At 42.8% G+C, this 19,571-nt stretch overlaps 1 protein-coding gene across 2 annotated transcripts in view; it reads right to left on the bottom strand.

Annotated features, from left to right (window-relative positions):
* PDGFRB (platelet derived growth factor receptor beta) overlaps window positions 1-19,571 on the bottom strand; it is a 78,807-nt gene that overhangs the window by 25,086 nt on the left and 34,150 nt on the right. The window contains exons 1-9 of one of the 2 annotated variants that reach the window (XM_060271638.1): window positions 17,565-18,349; window positions 15,646-15,918; window positions 14,564-14,830; window positions 13,902-14,044; window positions 12,481-12,655; window positions 11,317-11,509; window positions 9,920-10,035; window positions 2,952-3,078; window positions 1,072-1,277 (exon numbers count right to left, since the gene is read on the bottom strand). In XM_060271638.1, the coding sequence (XP_060127621.1) occupies window positions 1,072-1,277; window positions 2,952-3,078; window positions 9,920-10,035; window positions 11,317-11,509; window positions 12,481-12,655; window positions 13,902-14,044; window positions 14,564-14,830; window positions 15,646-15,918; window positions 17,565-17,682 (1,618 nt within the window). In that variant the 5' untranslated portion in view covers window positions 17,683-18,349. Of the gene's footprint in view, window positions 1-1,071; window positions 1,278-2,951; window positions 3,079-9,919; window positions 10,036-11,316; window positions 11,510-12,480; window positions 12,656-13,901; window positions 14,045-14,563; window positions 14,831-15,645; window positions 15,919-17,564; window positions 18,350-19,571 lie in introns of those variants that run through there. The other variant, XM_035105655.2, reaches the window with a different exon arrangement.

Raw genomic sequence — 19,571 nt, 5'->3', positions numbered from 1 at the left:
AAAAGTACCTCTGCCCTGCATGTACGTCTGAGCATATACATCTCCAAGCCCTAAGTGGTTATTTTACATCTTCCTCTGCAGGAATGTCTTGTGTGACTGACTCACCACCATATGCCCAAATCCCCATTTCTCAACACAGGCTGACATCTCTGGTACTTCTCATCAGTCTCTGCAGGTGTGTGGCATATTATCATTGAACATTAAGAATAACTGGGATGTGGGCATGTGCCAAAACAATCGCATTGACTGTTTTGTCACATACTCAACTTCATTGCTCAGCTTGGTCTCCTTCAGAGTTTTGTAAAGCAGCTCATATAGGGTCGTGGTGATCACACAACAAAGAAGCCAGAGAAGCCATAGCTATGCAGAGAACAGCAAAGGATCGAGAAACATAATGCAACGTTGCAGAATGTTGCCGATTGCTTTGCTGCCTTACCTGGTATGGGAAGGACTGTAGCACCATGGCAGAGCTCATGCTTTGCACGGAAAAGGTCCCAGGTTCAATTCCTGGCATGTCCAGGCAGGGCTTGGAAGGGCTCCTGCCTGAATCCCTGGGGTGAGACTGTGAGTAAACAATGTTGAACTAAATGCACTGACTCACCCTGTGAGGGATTAGGGGGGGGGGCGGATGGGAATAAAATAGAAACATTTTAAAAGATTGTACATTCCCATCCCCTTTGCCTTTCTCAAACCTTTTATGGTTTGGGACACACAGATGATAACTGCAGTCAAAAGGAATGGTTGTGGCAAGCTTTGCAGCTTATGGACTGATGGAGAGGCACTGGACCTATTGCAGAAGCTAGGCTATGCATTTATCACATTCATGCTTCCCTGTTCAGTATTTTCTCACTCACTTAACACCATCTGCTTTTGGAACTACAGTATGCCTCTTCATTTTCTCTTACTGTGCTTTTATAACGTCTGCTCCTGTGAGTTAATTTAAACGCTGCCATATAATTCTAGGGATAGCAGATGGGACACATGGCATAAGTCGAGGACATGACGATGTTCCTAAAATCCTACACTGAAATAAACATTGCTGTATTATACAAGACATGCTGTGGAACTCACTGTCTGGGACTAGGGTTATGTTCTGAGTATCCGCGCCCAAGAGGTTTTGAGTAGCACAACTGAGGAAGACCGGCTCATCTACTCTGTGGAGGTGCAGCTTGCTTGTCACGATGTAAATCCTCATGTCATCTCGGTAGGTGGTGTTTGTTTCCAGAACCATCTCTTCAGAGGCATTCACCAGGATTTTGGTGGCTTCTGCATCACACCTGTTGTTGAAGATAATCAGCCAATGGAAGGCAGCCCAGCTTCTTCAGATGTTTGATTCATTCATGCTCCATCTGAATTGCTGCAACCCAGTCCTTTGCATGCTTACTTAAAAGTAAGTGTGTATAGGATTGTATGCTAGGTCTAGCTGGAGACATTCAGTGCAACATTGAGTATGACCCTGAAAGAACATGATGTAGCCCCCTTGCTGAAGCTGCATCTGGTCAGTGACCACCTTGGAACACCATGTGCACCACCCTGTATTCCATGAGGGAAGGAAGGCAGGATATAAGTGTAATACAACATTTTTTATTGGGGTTGATCTGCAAGCTGAAGAGGCCTGAGACCATCTTGGCCAGGGGTCGGCAACCTATGGCTCATGGTCCACAAGCGGCCCACAGGGGTCATTTAACATAGTTGCCAAGTTATCCATTTTTTAAAGGGATTTTCCCTTATGCTGAATAGGCTTCCTCGCGAGAAAAGGGAAAACTTGGCAGCTATGCATTTAAACGGCCCCCGAGTTGCCCCCGAACTGAGCCACCTGCTCAGTGAGTCCCCGCACACTGCGCTAAACCAACACAGCGCTGAGCAGGGACTCACTTCCGCGGCGCCGGAGATCGCGTCTGCGCATGCACAGATGCCGGAAATCGCATCTGCGCAGACACGATCCAGCCCACAGAACGATCTCCATGGGAGTGAACCAGCCCAGGCGAGGTAAGCCTTGCCGACCCCTGATCTGGCTGTGCGTCACAGAAAACCTGCTCCCTGCCTTGCAGGCCTTTTCCACCTGGCCTTGACGAACTCCAGCTACAAAAGCTGAGGCTGCTGAACAGACTCTGGGATGGGGTATTGTTTGAGGGTTTTATGGGGGTGTTGTTGCTGCTATCATTAATTTTCCGTATCTATATTTTAAATCTTACGATTTATGTGGAAATGGTTCAGTTTGGTTGTATACTTTTTGATGTTTTATTTATTGTTTGTTACTACTTTTGTTACATTGTAATTATGTATTTTTTTTCCTTGTTGTAAGCCTCCTTGAACATGGTTTGAACTATGGAAAGGCAGCATACAAATAAAATTATGTATGTATTTAATTCAAGTTCAAAATTTTTGGAGTGCTGAAACTGTGAAAATAGCTATATGAAAAGCATGGTCACTGGAAGCTATTAATCCTTTTAATAGGGGAGTCAGGTGTTGTAGCCAAAACTGATAAAGTAGAGAGAGGTGTATTGACATGCTTAGGCGAGGACTGCGGAAGTAAAAAACACTTTTTAAAAAAACCTGTAATGGGGCATAGTAAAACAAAAACAGCCTAATGAGATCTGAGCGGGATCAGTACTCACAGAATGTTGGCTGTCACTTGGAAAAGAAAAATGAGGGCAAACAAGAGGTGATGGAAAAAACTGCTAGAGAAGGATCTGGCTGCCTGGAGCACTGAAAAGGAGGAGTATTCCATCCAAACGGAAGGTGAGAAATATTGCAACATTCTGTTGCAGACCCCCATCTGCCATGCACGTATTTCAATCCTTTGATGAGTAGCATGCCTATTGGAATCCATTCTCTGCGTTATACAGTTATTGAGACTCCCATTCCATCATATTTTAAATCCATCCTATGCTACTGGACATCCCAAGCACAAATGTACCAAACAGGCCCTTCGGAAGTGATCTCCTTACCATTTGGCATTATTGCAGGTATACCAGGCAACCTCTGGCTGGGGCATTCCTTCTGTGATGCAGGTCACTGTTTGCTCCCCACTGGTCGTGTTGCTGTCCTCTCTCAAATGGGTCACCTTTGCTGGTACTGGTTATATTGGAGGAAAGAACACAAGAGAACAAGGAGCTGCTTAAAAGGTAGGAAGGAGGTGGTTGGAATAAACAATTCTCAGAAAACATACCCCCACCTCTGCCACCCGAAAGAACCATTTGTATTACAAATGATACTATTATTGATAAATACCCAGAATCAGAAACATAGTAGTCCAATTTGAGTCCCTAATTTTGATGGTGTATATATAAACATCCCATTTCCTGATTTCCCATCCTAATAATCAGGGCATTTACATGTGTGCTGAATTTCAGGCTCAAACACATTGAAAATTACCCTAACAATTGTGAAGCTCTCATGAGTCAACTGGTTACAGAGAAATCCTGTGCTTTTGCTGCACTGTAGGTTGTTAATGCTGGTGTGTGTGTCAATATATAGTTGTGATCCTGTGCACTTACAGAGGACAGACAGAGCAGCACCCATTATAGGACATTTGTGACCTTCCAGCTGCCCAACCCTTGAACCTACGTAGTCATATGCACCAAGCCTTAGGAGCCACTGTACAACAGTGCAGGTTTAACACACATGAGATCCCAGGTTCAAAGCCTACATGTGGTCACGTGGTAGAACAGGCTGGGGGGGGTCAGAGGTTAGAACAGCAAAGCACCATAACCAGTCAGAGGAAGTAATTCCATGGACTGACTTGTGGATGCTTGTCATCCTTCCCACCTCCTTGATCCTATTCACCCACATGTGGTTTTCCATTGTCTGCTGCTTATTGCTCCAGCAGATCTTATTATGCATTTGCCCCTCCAGCCTTCATTTCAGGCTAGATCTACACACCTATTTATTTATTTTTTAAAAAACGCTCTGAAAACGATCTGCCAAAAAAACAAAACAAAACCATTGTAAAGCTCACAATTTAAAATAGCATTGAGTTGCGATTTCAGCTCTACAGCGCCACCCGGCGCCACAGTATTATAAAGCATTTATAACGCTGTCTTTTGACTAATGTAGCGGAGTCTTCACACAGTCCGATTGTATAGTTCACCAGGGAGATGGTGAGATACCAGGAAGCTGTCCTCTTGCTGGAGAACATAAGACCAGCCTGCTGGATGAGGCCAATGGCTCATATAGTCCAGCATCCTGTTCTCACAGTGGCCAACTAGATGCCCATGGAAACCTGCAAGCAGTCTGCCTACATGCAATTTCCAGCAACTGGTATTCAGAGGCATAATGCCTCTGACAATGAAGGTGGAACATAGGCATTGTGGCTAATAGCCTTGTCCTCCATGAATTTGTCTAATCGTCTTTTAAAGCCATCCAGGTTGGTGGCCATCACTGCCTCCTGGGAGAGTTCCATAGTTGAGCTATCTGCTATGTGAAGAAGTACTTTCTTCTGTTTGTCCTGAAACTGCCAACATTCGGCTTCATTTCATGCCCATGAGTTCTATTATGAGAGAGGGAGGGGAAAAAAATTCTCTATCCACTTTCTCCATGCAATGCATCACTTAATAAACTTCTATCGTGTCGCCTCTGACTCACCTTTTCTCTAAACCAAAAACTCCCAAATGCTACAATCTTTTCTCATAGGAGTACTGCTCCATCCCTTTCATCATTTTGGTTGCCCTTTGCTGAACCTTTTTTGAATCCTACCTACAACATACTTTGTTTTTTGAGGTGAGGCAGCCAGAACTGTACAAGGTATTCCAAATGCAGTCACACTACAGATTTGTATAGTGGCATTATGATATCTGCAGCTTTATTTCCAATTCCTTTCCTAAAGACCCCGGGCAAGGAATTTGCCTTTTTCACAGCTGCCACACACTGGCTTGACATCTTCATTGAGCTATCTACTACGACTTCCAAGGTCTTGGCCTTGGTTAGTCACTGCCCATTTAGATTCCATGAGCAAATTTGTGAAATTAAGATTTTTCGCTCCAACATGCATCACTTTATACTTGCTTATGCTGAATTCCATTTGCCATTTTAACACCTTTTCACTCAGTTTGGAGAGGTCCTTTTGGAGCTCTTCACAATCTTTTTGTTTTAATGACCACAAACAATTTAGAATCATCAGCAAACCTGGCCACCTCATTGCTCACCCCTATCCCCAGATCATTTATAACAAGTTAAAAAGCACAGGTCCCAATACTGATCTTTAGGGGACTCAACTTTCTACATCTCTCCATTCAGAAGCTGAATACAATGAATACCCAGAGCTCTGGTGGGATGTGGGAGTGTCAAATACTTTAGGCTAGGGATGAGGAACTTGTGGCATTCAATATGTTGTTGCTGAACTCCTGCTCCCACCAGCAGTGGCCAGGAATGATAGAAGTTGCAGTCCTCCCAGCAACACCTGGAGGGCCAAAAGTACTTCATTCCTGCCACAGACCCTCTTCCATTAGGAGCTCCATTGTGAAGGTGGGTACAGGTGTGTGGGGGGGGAGGGAAATCCCTTTCCGCTTTGCGTTATTATCACACAGAAACAGTTGTCAAACAAGCAAATTTTTATTGAACAGCCACAGTGGGAGAATAGCTTCAGAAATAAAGATGGGCACATGGGGTTCCCAACTTTCTTATTCCAGCAGGGCTCCTGGGCCTTTGAAAGCTGCATGACACACAACAGAGTACCAGGAACATATTTTGCTGTTACTGCATCCGCATCCTAGAGTGTGACTGCACCTGCTACATGGCTGTCTGAGAAGCAGCTTGCACAGGTACAGAAACACTGTGAAAGCAAATGATGGTAATCCCATGTGGAAACAATTGCATTCACTCCTGTAGCTGTTGTTGTGGCAGGTCTTGCTGCAGGCCTCGATCACAGCCCACATTCTGCTGGACTTGGAACCAGACTAGCATCTGCACCTGTTGGGAGAGACACGGGGGCAGTGATGAATGGTCAATAGAGGGAGTAATGGTCAATAGCTATGTTGTTCCGGTGCCCAGATGCTCAGCAGGTGATTGTGAGCAAGTGACGAAAACAAAATGCTTTAACCTTAGTGCTCTTCCACGTCCCATGCCTCAGGACCCCTCCCCCCCTCAGGACCTGGATATGCCTGACAACTGCATTCAGAGACTCATCTGAATGCAGACACAATGGTCACAGAAACAAAACTCACCTATCCCATGTAGGGGAGCTGTAGTGGAATTCTGGCTGCTGCTGTTGTTTATTCCTCTTCATGTGCCAAGTCCTGATCCTGCAAAGAAAAAGAGGCCATGTGTTTTTGGCCAGAAGCAGCTGCTGTGGTGGTTGAAATGAGTACTTGGTTTTCTCCAGCAGAAATAGCTGTGCATTCTGCTGCCTTCACAGTGCCTGGTGTAGTTTTTCCTCCCTATTTTACGCTGTGTGCCCTGTGTGGGATAAAGGTAAAGGTAAAGGGACCCCTGACCATTAGGTCCAGTCGTGACCGACTCTGTGGTTGCGCGCTCATCTCGCATTATTGGCCGAGGGAGCCGGCGTATAGCTTCCAGGTCATGTGGCCAGCATGACAAAGCTACTTCTGGCAAACCAGAGCAGTGCACGGAAATGCCGTTTACCTTCCTGCCGGAGTGGTCCCTATTTATCTAGTTGCACTTTGATGTGCTTTCGAACTGCTAGGTGGGCAGGAGCTGGGACTGAGCAACGGGAGCTCACCCCGTCGCAGGGATTCGAACTGCCGACCTTCTGATCGGCAAGCCCTAGACTCTGTGGTTTAACGTTTAACCCACAGTGCCACCTGGGTCCACGCTTTGAAATTATAAATCTGTGCTATCCAGAGTCATCTAACTCTGTATTATATTTGGCAGTATATACATGTTATGTATGTTTCTGGTCACCTCACTTAAAAAATAATATCGTAGAGCCGGAAAACATTCAGAAAAGGGCAACTAAAACCATGAAGGAATTGGAGCATGAGCTGGGACTGAGCAACGGGAGCTCACCCCGTCACAGGGATTTGAACCGCCGACCTTCTGATCAGCAAGCCCTAGGCTCAGTGGTTTAACCACAGCGCCATCTGGGTCCCCCTGTGTGGGATAAATTTGTGCTATTTGCTGAGCAGCGTAAAAACAAAACTGTGCCGTGATAACTCCCTGAAACAAGATATAGGTAAGGTGAAGAAACTCAACTAATAATTCCTCAAAGAAAAATAATAGATTTAAATGTTCCAAAAGAAACTTTGATATAGAAAAGAAAGAAATATCCCAAAATAACCTCTAAATAAAGTAAAGCTTGACGAGTGCCGGCTAAGTGACTCGTTTCACTGGAAAATACCTGTTTCCTCGGGAGGAAAATGTTAAGGGGCTGAGAAATATCATTGCTCTTCGAAAAGTTTAAATAAAGGGTTGCAAAAGCTCTCCTAGTTGTGATGGTATGTCTCCATTGTTCAGACTGCTAAAAGGTGTTACTGATTCTTGGCTTATATACCGAATGGAGCTCCATCTCTTAAAGGGCTAGGAACAATTAATTGTCTTAGGGCGTGTCAAAGGACACTTTCAATAGTAAAATACAACAAACTTACATAATGCTGGTTCTAAAATGCTCTTAACTTGGAGAGAATTATAGAGGAATAATAGTAATGAATATGATTGTAAAGTGAAAAGGAACTATCCTTGTTTGTTATCACAGTAAAACACTGTAAGCGCTCTTGATCTGAAACCTAAATCCAAGCTAACTTCTTAAATAAAATGATGTTTGTGGCCATATATTTAATGTTCTTGGAATTAATGAAAATGGGTCTTTACAAGAAGGTTCTTAGTTCTGCGGAAAACGATGCGTGGAGGCGTACTCGGACAACCTGGGACTTCTTGTAGGATGTGCCAGTGTTTTCTAATAATTCTGGCTATTGAGTTGGATAACAGGGTAAAATCTAAGGACCAGGTTAGTAGTTGATCTTTAGGTTTAGAACATTCCGCAAAGAGGGTGTATCTGGGCCTATTGTGTGCCCTTGCCTGTGCTGTTCTTATTATTTGCTGAGAACTAAGAACCTGAAAGATATTTTAGTACATGCGGATATGACCAGCGAGAGCCAACCTCAGCCAAGTCAGATCAAGGGTCATTTTAAATGCAGTCATTGTGCCATATGTAGCCTAACCATCGAACAAAAGGAGTTTACAATCTCTAACACCAATAAAGTGATTCAACTAGATACATTTACAAACTGTAATTCTAGGGGTGTGGTGTATGCCATCCAATGCAAATGCAACCTATGGTACATAAGGAGCACAATAAGAATGGTAAAGACTAGAATATTGGAGCACAAAAGCTGCATTGCAAACCAAATTATAGAGGCACCGCTCACGTCACATTTTATAAGAGCGAACCATAGATCTACAGACTTCAGGTGGTTTGTTATCTACGAGTCACTTAGCCGGCACCTCGTCAAGCTTTACTTTGAGGTTATTTTGGGATATTTATTTCTTTTCTATATCAAAGTTTCTTTTGGAACATTTAAATCTATTATTTTTCTTTGAGGAATTATTAGTTGACTTTCTTCACCTTACCTATCTCGTTTCAGGGAGTTATCACGGCACAGTTTTGTTTTTACACTGTTTATACCTTTCCGTGATTGTCTTTTTTGCCATATTTGCTGAGCAGCGGCAATGGGCGAGGTGGGGTGGAGCCACCCTCCCAACACTGCTTATCTGAGATAGTGGAGAGAGAGTGGAGAGATTAGGGCCATGCTGGCACTGGTGGGTCTGCTACCAGCATTCCATTACTTCCACCCATCCATATGGGTCTAACCCCATTGTCATCTTGACTTGTCATAGGCCTGCGCAGATATGCTACAGTAATGCTGGCATTGCAGGTATTGCTCCGTAGCTTGATCCCACTATATATGTCTCTATACTGCTGCTGGGAAGGGATGTTTACCAATATGAAGTTTCCAGCATTGTGAGGAATTGGGAACATGGAAGGTATGTCATGTCATGTGCAGAATTTGTACTTTGAGCCATGGACTTCCCCTTCCTTGCTTACCTGTGTGGAGAACTTTGTCTTTGCATCCTCTGTTGCAGGAGTGAAGCAAAGTTTCCCATGGGGTGTTTGTCTCTGAAGTCCCAAGGCGAAGTTATCTGCAAGGGTTTTTGCTCTCTATTGATCCAGCAAAGCAATTCTCATGGACTTTGCAAGTACACCGTGAAAGAGAGAGGAGAATGAGAGGGCCAAGAGAGATTGGCATGGACTTACCTATGAAAATGTTCTAGAATGCTTGGCTTGCCATGTTTAAATACACCTGTCACATCGGCAGGCCCATTCATGTGCAACACTCACACAGTACTGCCATACACAACTGCACCGCTGATCGCAAGCATGCTAAAACTCCACATGTATGGATGCCACATGGGGTGGCAGAGTAAATGCATATAAACATGAGCACAGGTGTAACTTTTGCATGAAAAATGTACCCACTCTTTCTGAGTGCTTAATACAGTAGAGCAAAGTGGTCAGAGACTTGATGAAACATGAACAGCCTGACAAAGTACATTTTCCTTTCCTAAGCTCTGCGAATAGAAACCTGCATTCAGTTAATCCTCCAGTCCAGAGTCTTTGGCAAGGTCTGCAGTGCAGTGGGAGGGAGTCAGGGATGTAAAATATGCACCACTCTGATTTTATTGGTGTGCCTCTGTCATCAATGCTGTTCCCTACAATTGGTTTTTGTTTGTTTACTGTGCTATGGCTTTGTAATTGTACTTCAAAACCATAAAGAATATTTGCAAGAAAAGAAAAGAGACTCATTTGTTCAGTGTTACAGAAGTGAGTGCAGTGTCAATCCCTTTGGCAGTGGGGCAATGCTTGTTCCCTGCCCTTGGCATTTGTGTTGCTTTTGTTTAAATGAGCTGGGTTGATAAATAATCGCCTGATGCAAGATAAATTTTTGCAAAGAAATCTGCTCACCATTAATCTGTAAGGTGAAGGAGAGCTCTTTCAAGTCATCTTCATGGAATGCTCGGACAGTATATAAACCTCCCTCACTCTGTTTCACCCTCACAAGGGTTAGAGTAGTATGGTACCTGGAGGAATCAGAACCTTATGTAAATTAAGTTGCTGGAGCAGATGATCAACTCAGGTAGAAGCAGGAAACCTGCTACAGTTAAAATGGCATTTCTGCCAAGTCCCTTCGATCAAACTAAGTTTGAAGACACTTGTGAAATTATTGGAGCAATCCAGAAAATTGCCCATCGTGGGCTAAAAGAGACTTATTTCCCCTTTCTTTCAAGGTAGGAATTTTTCCCCAACTATACACAGAAAAGGAAAGCCACAGTGCTTTTGAAGCACACCGTAGTCACAGTACTTGCTCTGTCATCTCTTTCCCATCCTGGTTTGTTCATGCAGGCTGGCAGGGCATGTGTGTGACCATGTGGATCCAGGTAATCCTTGTATGAAGGGATGGTCCCTGCCACTTTGAAGGAGTTGGTAGTGTATCCACCCCAGAAAAACACGATCCCTGGACTCTGAGGTACCTGACAACTACTGATTGGTCACTAAGATCCTCTTTTTGGGCAAGGTGCTCAAGAGGGGAGTGGTGGTTCAGCTGCAGGAACTTTTGGAGGAAATTGATTTGGACCCATTCCAATCTGGTTCAGGCCAGGTCTCGGGCCAGAAATTTACCTGGATGCCATTTTCTCTGAACAAGATTGCCAGTGTATGAGTGATGGTGGCGCCTACCCAGGAACTAGCACATTTCATGTACCATCTGAAGCTGGTGATAGGCACTCTTTGCCACAGAGGAGACTTGGGCCTCCATGTGAAAAGGTGCTCCCAATACCCTCAACAGCATACCTATTCCTTCAGAAGCAGTGCAACCCCTTCTAGAAAAAGGCAAAATCCCCAGTTCCTAGACCTAGGAACCACTCAGACATAGTGTCTCTGCTTTTAACAGGATTCATTTTGTGAGCCCTCATTCACTGCACCCAAGCAGGCACTGGTTCAGCTTGTGCACAGCCTTAATGGAGACTCACAGCTGGGTGTGGTCAGGATTGTGCGCCCCAGATCTCCTGATGACTACTCCCAATGGCTTCATAGATGCTAAGTAGCATCAGGGATAAAATATTGCCTTGAGGCATCCTGCAGCTATGTTGCTAGGGTGTGGCATAGACTCCCAATACCATTCTTTGAGACTAGTCCTGCAGGTAGGAGCAGAACCACAACAGATCAGTACCTTCAACTCACAGAGATGTTCTTGGAGGATGCAGTGGTTGACAGCATTAACAGCCACTGATAGATCCAGAAGCAGCAACCAGGGTTACACTCCCTGGCTGATTTTGCTAGCTCATCTGACAGCAGACACTTACTTGGTTTCTGAGGAATTCCTGGTGCTGATGGCAAATTCACTGTTGCTCTCTGAAGTCAGGGGCTGATTATTCTGAAGCCAAATGATGGTTGGGCTTGGATACGCCTCAATCAGCACATGGAAGGTGTGGCTTTTGTGCAGTTCAGCAGAAACTGTGTCATTCAGAATAGTGTGGAAGGTCACAAAGCCATGCTCTAGATAAGAAAAAGTGGGAGAGAAAATTCACAGGTAAGCTGAGTGGCTTTGACTTTACCGTCTTTCCAGCTTCCTCTTTCAGATCTATGTGCTCTGCAGTTTGAACAGCTGAACAGAAAGCAAAGTGACTGAGTGGGTAGGAAGGAAATAGGATCAAGTTGAGAGATCAGAGGAAAACAGAGTGACCAGCAGGGAGCAAGGGGAGAATGTAGGGTGTCACAAGGGGAAAAGAGAAAGAACAGAGTCTCCAAGACAGTGCAGGTGCACACATGCTGGATCCAGTAAAACGGATGGTTTTAATATTGCACTTCTTTCATGGGTTACCACCATCCCACCATCAAGTCACGGCTCACATCTGTTTCTTAATGGAAACAACAACAAAATCACAGATCTGACACTTTCCAATGCTGCCATGGTGCAAAAACATGATTCTGAGGCTTGGATCCTTAGGAATCCTTGTAATTTTTACAATTCCTCTCAAAACCATCATCAAAATATAGGCCACCTTTGTGTACATAGGTGTGTTTGTCACTTCTTGGTGGTTTTGTTGTCATTTAATATAAAAACCATGAATACATGTGAGGCTCTGTGTTTTGGAACAATGCTTTTGCGCTACTCAGAAACACCAGATCTGTGATTTTAACGGTTCACCAGTGCAAGCTTTGCAGGGAACCCACTGATAATTATACAGTTAAGAGGATGTACTTTAATTCTACTGGATATCCAGACCCCATGGAAAAGTGTTCATGTTTTATGCTTTTCTGTCTGTTGATGCATGACCGGGCTGAAAAGGGAAATAAGTGACCAGAGGGAGAGGTGCCACCAGGCCCCACAAAGGTTGGCAACTCCTTGGCAAGATAATAGTTCAGTAAAATAATCAAAGCTAAAAAAAAAAAAAGGTTTATAGAGTCAGTTCAACACCATCTAATTAAATTTCACCAGGCTGATGGAATTTTATATACAAACATACCAATCACTCTGATAAAGATGCTTTGTGTTTCTTTTTGCCCATGATAGGTGTCAGTGGCCTCACAGATATAATCTCCTTCATCCTCCAGCTCTGCGTTGTGGATGGTTAAGGTGGTACTAGTATCACGGCTGCCCCTTGTTCCAACATCGGTCCATGGTTTTATCTCCTTGCCTACCTGCAGAAGAATGGCAAAAAGATTTCAGTGGTACCTCTACTTACGAATATTTCTACTTACGAATGGAGCTCCGTCCGCCATCTTGGATGCGGTTTAGATAGGATTTTTTCTACTTATGAATTTTTAGATAGGATTTTTTCTACTTACGATTTTTTTCTCCCAATGCATTCCTATGGGATTTGACTTACAATTTTTTTCTACTTACAAATGTGCGTTTGGAACGCATTAAATTCGTAAGTAGAGGTACCACTGTACATGATGTAAATAGCGCTTAGCATTACAGGAGTTTTTTCAAGTGTGTCGAAGGGTTTGTTGAGCCATGCTCAAATGATTGAAGGTAAGAGCATAAGAACGTGAGATAAGCCTGTTGGATCAGGCCAATCGCCCATTTAGTCCAGCATCCTGTTCTCACAGTGGATGACCAGGTGCCTATGCAAAGCCTGAAAGCTGGATAATGCCCCTTGCAGTGGAGGTAGAGCATAACAATCATGACAACTAGCGACTGATACATAGGTAAAGGAGCCTCTATATTCAGGGATGTGCAAATTACTTCTCTGCTGTTCATATGGCACTTGTATTTGGCATATATTTTCCATCTATTTTCAACATCTGATGTTGAAAGGCCCTTAGAAGAAAGCACCATGGCAGTGTGCTAATACAAAAGTAATAAGGCAGCTTGGTATGCCTTTCCCCATACTTCCACTCAAGCAGCAGATTGCATTCACTCTTTTATTTATATTTTGCTTTAATAGGAGTATTTATATACTACCATCTCATAAAGTAACAAGGCAGTGAACAGCAATGGAGGGCACTTCATTAATGAATTCATTAATATTTCCATCCTATCCTAGGTGCTCATGGAGTATTCAGTTATCAAATTATTAAATAATATTTATATGTTACCCTGTAACCATGTTCTCAGGGCATTTTACCACAAAAATCAAGCAAGTTAACGGTGCAATCTTACGCATGTCTTTCTCGGAACAGACTTACTCCCAGGTAAGTGTGCATAAGTATGCAGTCCCAAAATAATTACTGATTGTGGGAGGGAGCATCCACATTTGGCTTTGTAGCCCAGTTATTACACTCAAACAGTTGCCTCTCTGCTGTAATGACTGCCCACCCGTCTACAGAGAAGACAACATGGCAATTAGTCCATCACTTGTATTCTGTCCAGTCTGGATGAGAAGACAAAACAAACCTCCTCTCCCTCCCAGCCGCTCCCCACCCCCAGCCATTTACTTACCTTCTGGCCAGGATAACTCCAAGTATAATTGACCAGATCAATGCCTCTCACTGCACAAGTCACGCTGATATTTTCCCCTTGTTTCAAAATAGTTTGCACAGCACTGACAGTGACATTGATGACGGAGGTAGGAGAAGAGGAAACTGTAAAGGGGGAAATTTCAAATTAGTATGAAAAGAAGCCAAAATTACAGGAGGACAGATTCACGTGACTGAAAATGCACATGGGATGTGCACCGAGTTCATATTGCTGGCTTCATGGTTGTTGTATGATTATTCCTTTGTACGTTAAGTTTAATTTTCTCTCCATGAAAATCCTACTGCCACCTCTTCCGTCAAAAAATTAATCTCAGCATAGGCTGAAGAAAAAATATGGCAACACAGTGGAGTAATACATCAGGCAATTGTTCCAGGTGCAAAGCACACTGAACACTCTGTGGACATGGCCAATTTTAATTGAGCAGGTCCACTTCCAAAAGGTTGCCTTTCACTTTGGGCAGGAGGGTGAATTGGCTTCATCTGCTACATGTTGTTCAATGGGTGAGACAACACCAAAACACAAAATTAGGCTGCTGTATTTCAGTACAGAAAGACCGTAACTTTTAACTGAAGAGCAACTCCTTTGCCCACATTAGATGGGGGAAGTATTATGAAAAGGTTCACCTTGGATGCTGTACACATAAAATGTTTCAGAGTCAAACTCCTGCTCGTCTAATGTTGCCCTGCAGATGTAGGACGTGTCTTCAAAGTACCCCTTGAAGCCTTGTTGTGCAAAATAAGTGCTGGGGATTGGGTCATCAATCTTCTTTTCATAAAGGGTCACTCTGGTGTTGGGGTCTGTCACACGGCATGGGATAATGTCTTCGCCGTGGCCTGTGGTGAAAACAAATGTGTCCTCTTGGCTGCTAGGTAGGAATGGCAAAGAGGGGTCTATAGGTAGAAGAAGGTGGAGAGAAACCAATTAATTATGCAACAGCACAGATGATATTCAGTAGCAAGAATAAAAAAGCTGAATTCCTGACATAAGACATTTGTAAATTGAACGATGAATAAGCGTGAATTAGAAGAGACTCAGCATAAGGCTTAGTGTTATTGGAATAAAGGTAAAGGTAAAGGGACCCCTGACCATTAGGTCCAGTCGTGACCGACTCTGTGGTTGCGCGCTCATCTCGCATTATTGGCCGAGGGAGCCGGCGTATAGCTTCCAGGTCATGTGGCCAGCATGACAAAGCCGCTTCTGGCGAACCAGAGCAGCACATGGAAACGCCGTTTACCTTCCCGCTGTAGCGGTTCCTATTTATCTACTTGCATTTTGACATGCTTTCGAACTGCTAGGTTGGCAGGAATTAGTTATTGGAATACTACAGTCCTATTTTCTCTCTAGCTCGGACAAAGCAGTGTTTCCCTCTTGTCAGACTGGAGTTGTTGCAAAGTAAGATTATATATATCTAAATTAAATTGTTTCTTTAAGGAGGGCCATCTCTGGAGATGGTAGGGTTCTGTGGAAACTGGACATGGTAAAGAAAAGAGGAATGGGGCTAGAAGCACACTGTCCAGTTTGGATTGTTTGTTTCTTGCATATGCCACAAAGTTAAAACCTGTAGCATTCACAGTCCCAAACCACACCACAGACCACCCTGTCACCTTTCGTCAACATCCTCCTATATATTCTAGTCTTCCAGATCTCCATGCATGCACACCAACCCAGAGACTTAAAAGGAGCAAGGCGCTGCAATCACCAATACCTGGTACAAAAATGTAGATGGCTTTTTCCTCTGTGGCTTGTTTGTAGAGACAGGAATATTCACCCGTATCATAGCCAGTCACATTCCTGAGTGTAAGGATGCTAATAAAAGTGTTGTCCCTTCTCTCCAGCCCAGTGTCTAATACGTGTTTGCTGTCCTTTTTCCAGTAAATCTCGTTCTGCCCTGAGCATATCACAGAATAATCACTGTAGAGACTGAGGATGACTTCTTGGTCATTAGGAGAAATCTCCATGGAGCTGGTTTGTGGCAATCCTTAAAGAAAAACAAATAATAAGAGAAACACTAAAGTCCCACAGTTCAGAAGCTGAGGTGGTGGTGTTAAAACTTGTTAGCCGCTTGTTACCCAATGGTCTCCAAGCAACTTACAATACATGGCGGTAGAATGTGCAGTGGTGAATTCAGAAAGCGAGATCGGAAATGGAAGCAACATATTAATCATTAATAATTAATTCATTGTTTTAACTCTTGAATTGCATGCAAAGCTCAACCACAATCCTGATTGTTTTAGTGGTTCTAACACACAGGTCAATCACAGATGTTTCATGAAAATTCATAGGCATATATGAGATAATCAACCTCTTTCTCCACCTACTATTTCTCAACCAAAAGTGAGAGCCTGGTGTTGGTCCTTAATTGCTTTGTTATGGCAAAACCAAACATTATAAAGAAAACACAGATTTGCTCAGTGATGATTATATGGTGTGAATGGATATTAAGGTTGTAATCCTCTATGCACTTACCTAGAGACAGGTACCATTAAATTAAATAAGATTTACTTCAGAGTAGACGTGCATAGGATTGCACTGTCAGACATCAGCACAGGGCCATAGGCAGGCATAGGCAAACTCAGCCCTCCAGATGTTTTGGGACTACAACTCCCATCATCCCTGACCACTGGTCTTGTTAGCTAGGGATGATGGGAGTTGTAGTCCAAAAACAGCTTGAGGGCCACGTTTGCCTATGCCTGGCCATAGGAAAGCCACAAGATAATGCATATATTTTCTTCTCCTAGAACATTTAATATTCTGGCTTTTTAATACTGAGCTGAAGAAGGGGAGACTCATAGGAACAAGCTGCATTTCATTGCTCTTTTCTATCATGTACCAGTATTTAAAAGGTGAAGAGTCTTCCATGACACTTATTTCCATTATGTGATTTCATTAGCAGGTTGCGTTGGATAGATCTAGTCATGTTCCCAATGTGAGAGGAAAATCGCAACAAAACTAAAAATAAAATTGCTAGGAAATCTTTCGGAAATGTTAAGGTAGACAATGTCTTCCTGAATTACTTCCTATGAGCCCATCACAGCTGCCAGCTTCCTAGCTTTTGCAGAGAGGTTTCCCAATGATACTAGAGAGTGGAAACAGCCATATAAGAAGGATATGCTATACGCCACTTAACTGTCCTCCTTCACATTGTGTAATTGTGCTCCCACAGTTATTATACTGGTCATGGAAGTACAACAGTCACAAATCATTTCCTATTGCATAGGACAATGAAAGGAGAGTGCAAAATGCTGCAGTTTAGAAATGTGCACTGCAGCTTGTACTTAAAAGGCAGAAAAATTCTTGCAGATTTATCACCAGACTATCTCTCCATGTAGTTCAAAACTCATCAATCTGAGCCTCCAAAATATTGATAATTTTATTTATTTATGATGCTTTTCAGTACCCTGCCTTTCTAGTAAGAAGTGGCTTACAAATGTTAAAAACAATGAAATAATACACAACAAAAATGGAAAAATATAATAAAGGGACCCAAAGTATTTGACTTGAAAGACGTGTTGTTGTTTTAAAACAAATGAACAGCCACCCTGATCTGCTTTTTAAACATATTTTGCCCACATCTAAATAAATAAATAAATAAAGTTCCCCACAAATACAGCAACAGAGACTTACTATGCTCAGGACGTTTACAAAATAACATGAATAAAATGTGTAATTGTAGCAGGGGAAAAACAGGATGTTGAGGGACAGCAGTGGAGACTGTGAAGCAGTAAGTTTTAAGCGTGGGCATCTAGGAAGCAGTTCTGGCCTTGCTCTTGGAGCGTAAAGAAAGTGAAGGTACTCATGTTGTTTCATTTGGTGCCAAGGCACAAAATCTTTACTTTGAAGGTCGCTTGCCTGAAGGATGTCAGAGAGACAGCTTCTTCAGCTGCTAGAAAACCTCTGCCAGAAATCTTCCATAAGAGATCCTCACAATTTGCAAATAGGGATGAACAGATCGCTTTATTTCTGGTCTGCATTAGTTTGCATGTGCTCCATTTCTCCATTTAATCTCCAATTTTAAAATAATTCAAAATTCACATTTTTGAATGTATTTTCTAATAAATATACATTTTGAACCCCCCCCCCCTCAAAACACACATTTCTAAATGTATTTCTCCACCTTTATATGCATTAGGGTATATTTTTTAATGCAAGAATGGTGCAAAGCCTGGGGGATAACTGTGCTCCAATCTGCATAATAATCCAGGAGATGTGGATCAGATCAGTTCATATTGAAATTCACAAAAAATGGATTCATTAAACATTGCTGTTTGTAAGCGACCAAGGTGAACTCAGTCCATCCAACAGCAATGGCAAATTCAAACGAAGCGCTTCACTGAGTGGATGTGGCAGTCGGCTAATGTCTGCACATAAAGCTGCTTTTAAATAACAACAACAACAACAACAACAACAACAACAACAACAACAACAACAACAACAACAAATTTATTATTTATACCCCACCCTTCTGGCTGGGTTTCAGGACATGGCAGCATGATGAAAAGCTTACAACTTTACTATGCACAAACAAACATTTCTTTCATCCCACTGTCACTTCTGATAAAGCAGGTTTTGCATTTTTTTTTTGACGCAATACCACAACATCTTGAAAAAAGCAGGAAGAGTATACAGCAAACCACTAGAAGCATCTCTTTTTTAAAAAATGACTTAAACTTTCTGAAACCCCCCCCCCCCCGAATCTTTTAATTTGGTTTAGCTGCTTCTGCTTAAACACGGGGTATTTTCAACTTCCCTTTCTGATAGCAACCCTTATATGCCCCTTAAGATCTCCCTAAAGGTTTTGGATCCTCTGTGGCAGCAGCCCATTCCACCCCGTTTTGTTTATGTATTGTGATAAATGTGGTTCTTATCAGATTGAATCATTTTGAATTGTTTCATTTACAAGGCAGTGAAATTACTTTAAAGAGAGGTGGCATATAAATGTTTTAAATAAATAATAAACAACAGAATAAATGATATTTATTTACTTTTGGCATTTATTGACGAAAAGAGAACATTTAAACATTAAACTAGTACATGCTCAAGAAACCCTCCAACCTTCAAGAGAGAATTTGAGAACCTGAAGTCCTCCAGATGTTGTTGAACTCCATTTCCCAGCCTGCATGGCCAATTGCCAGAGATTAAAGGGGTTGTAGTCCAGCAACTTCTAGAGGGCCACAGGCTCCCCATTCTTGTTTTAGGGGCTATCACTGATAAGCAAAATTAGCCTCTCCCTTGCCTATACAGAAGCACATTGCACATACAGTGGTCCCTCGACTTACGGACTTAATCAGTTCCGAATGCACATTTGTAGGTCGAAAAGTTCGTAAGTCGAAACGCGGCTTCTCATAGGAAAAAAAAATATTCAGAAAAATTCGTAAGTCGAAAAAACCGCATGTAAAAATTCATAAGTCGGAAAAACCGCATTTAAAGCTTCCAACGGTGTAGAAAAATTCATAAGCGTGCGGCCATTTGTCCCGTTCATAAGTCGAAACGTACGGATGTCGAGTAATTCGTAAGTCGAGGGACCACTGTACTTGGGTTCATCCAAGCCTCTGTCTTCAACCTAAATCTAGTTCCTCGTAGCTGTTATAAATGGAATTGTGGGCTGCATATTTAGTCCTGTTTTGTGAGTTG

This window comes from Zootoca vivipara, chromosome 2 (genome assembly GCF_963506605.1).
Source record: "Zootoca vivipara chromosome 2, rZooViv1.1, whole genome shotgun sequence".
NCBI lineage: Eukaryota > Metazoa > Chordata > Lepidosauria > Squamata > Lacertidae > Zootoca > Zootoca vivipara.
Note: the sequence above shows the minus strand (reverse complement) of the source record. Positions and strands in the feature narration are given on the sequence as shown.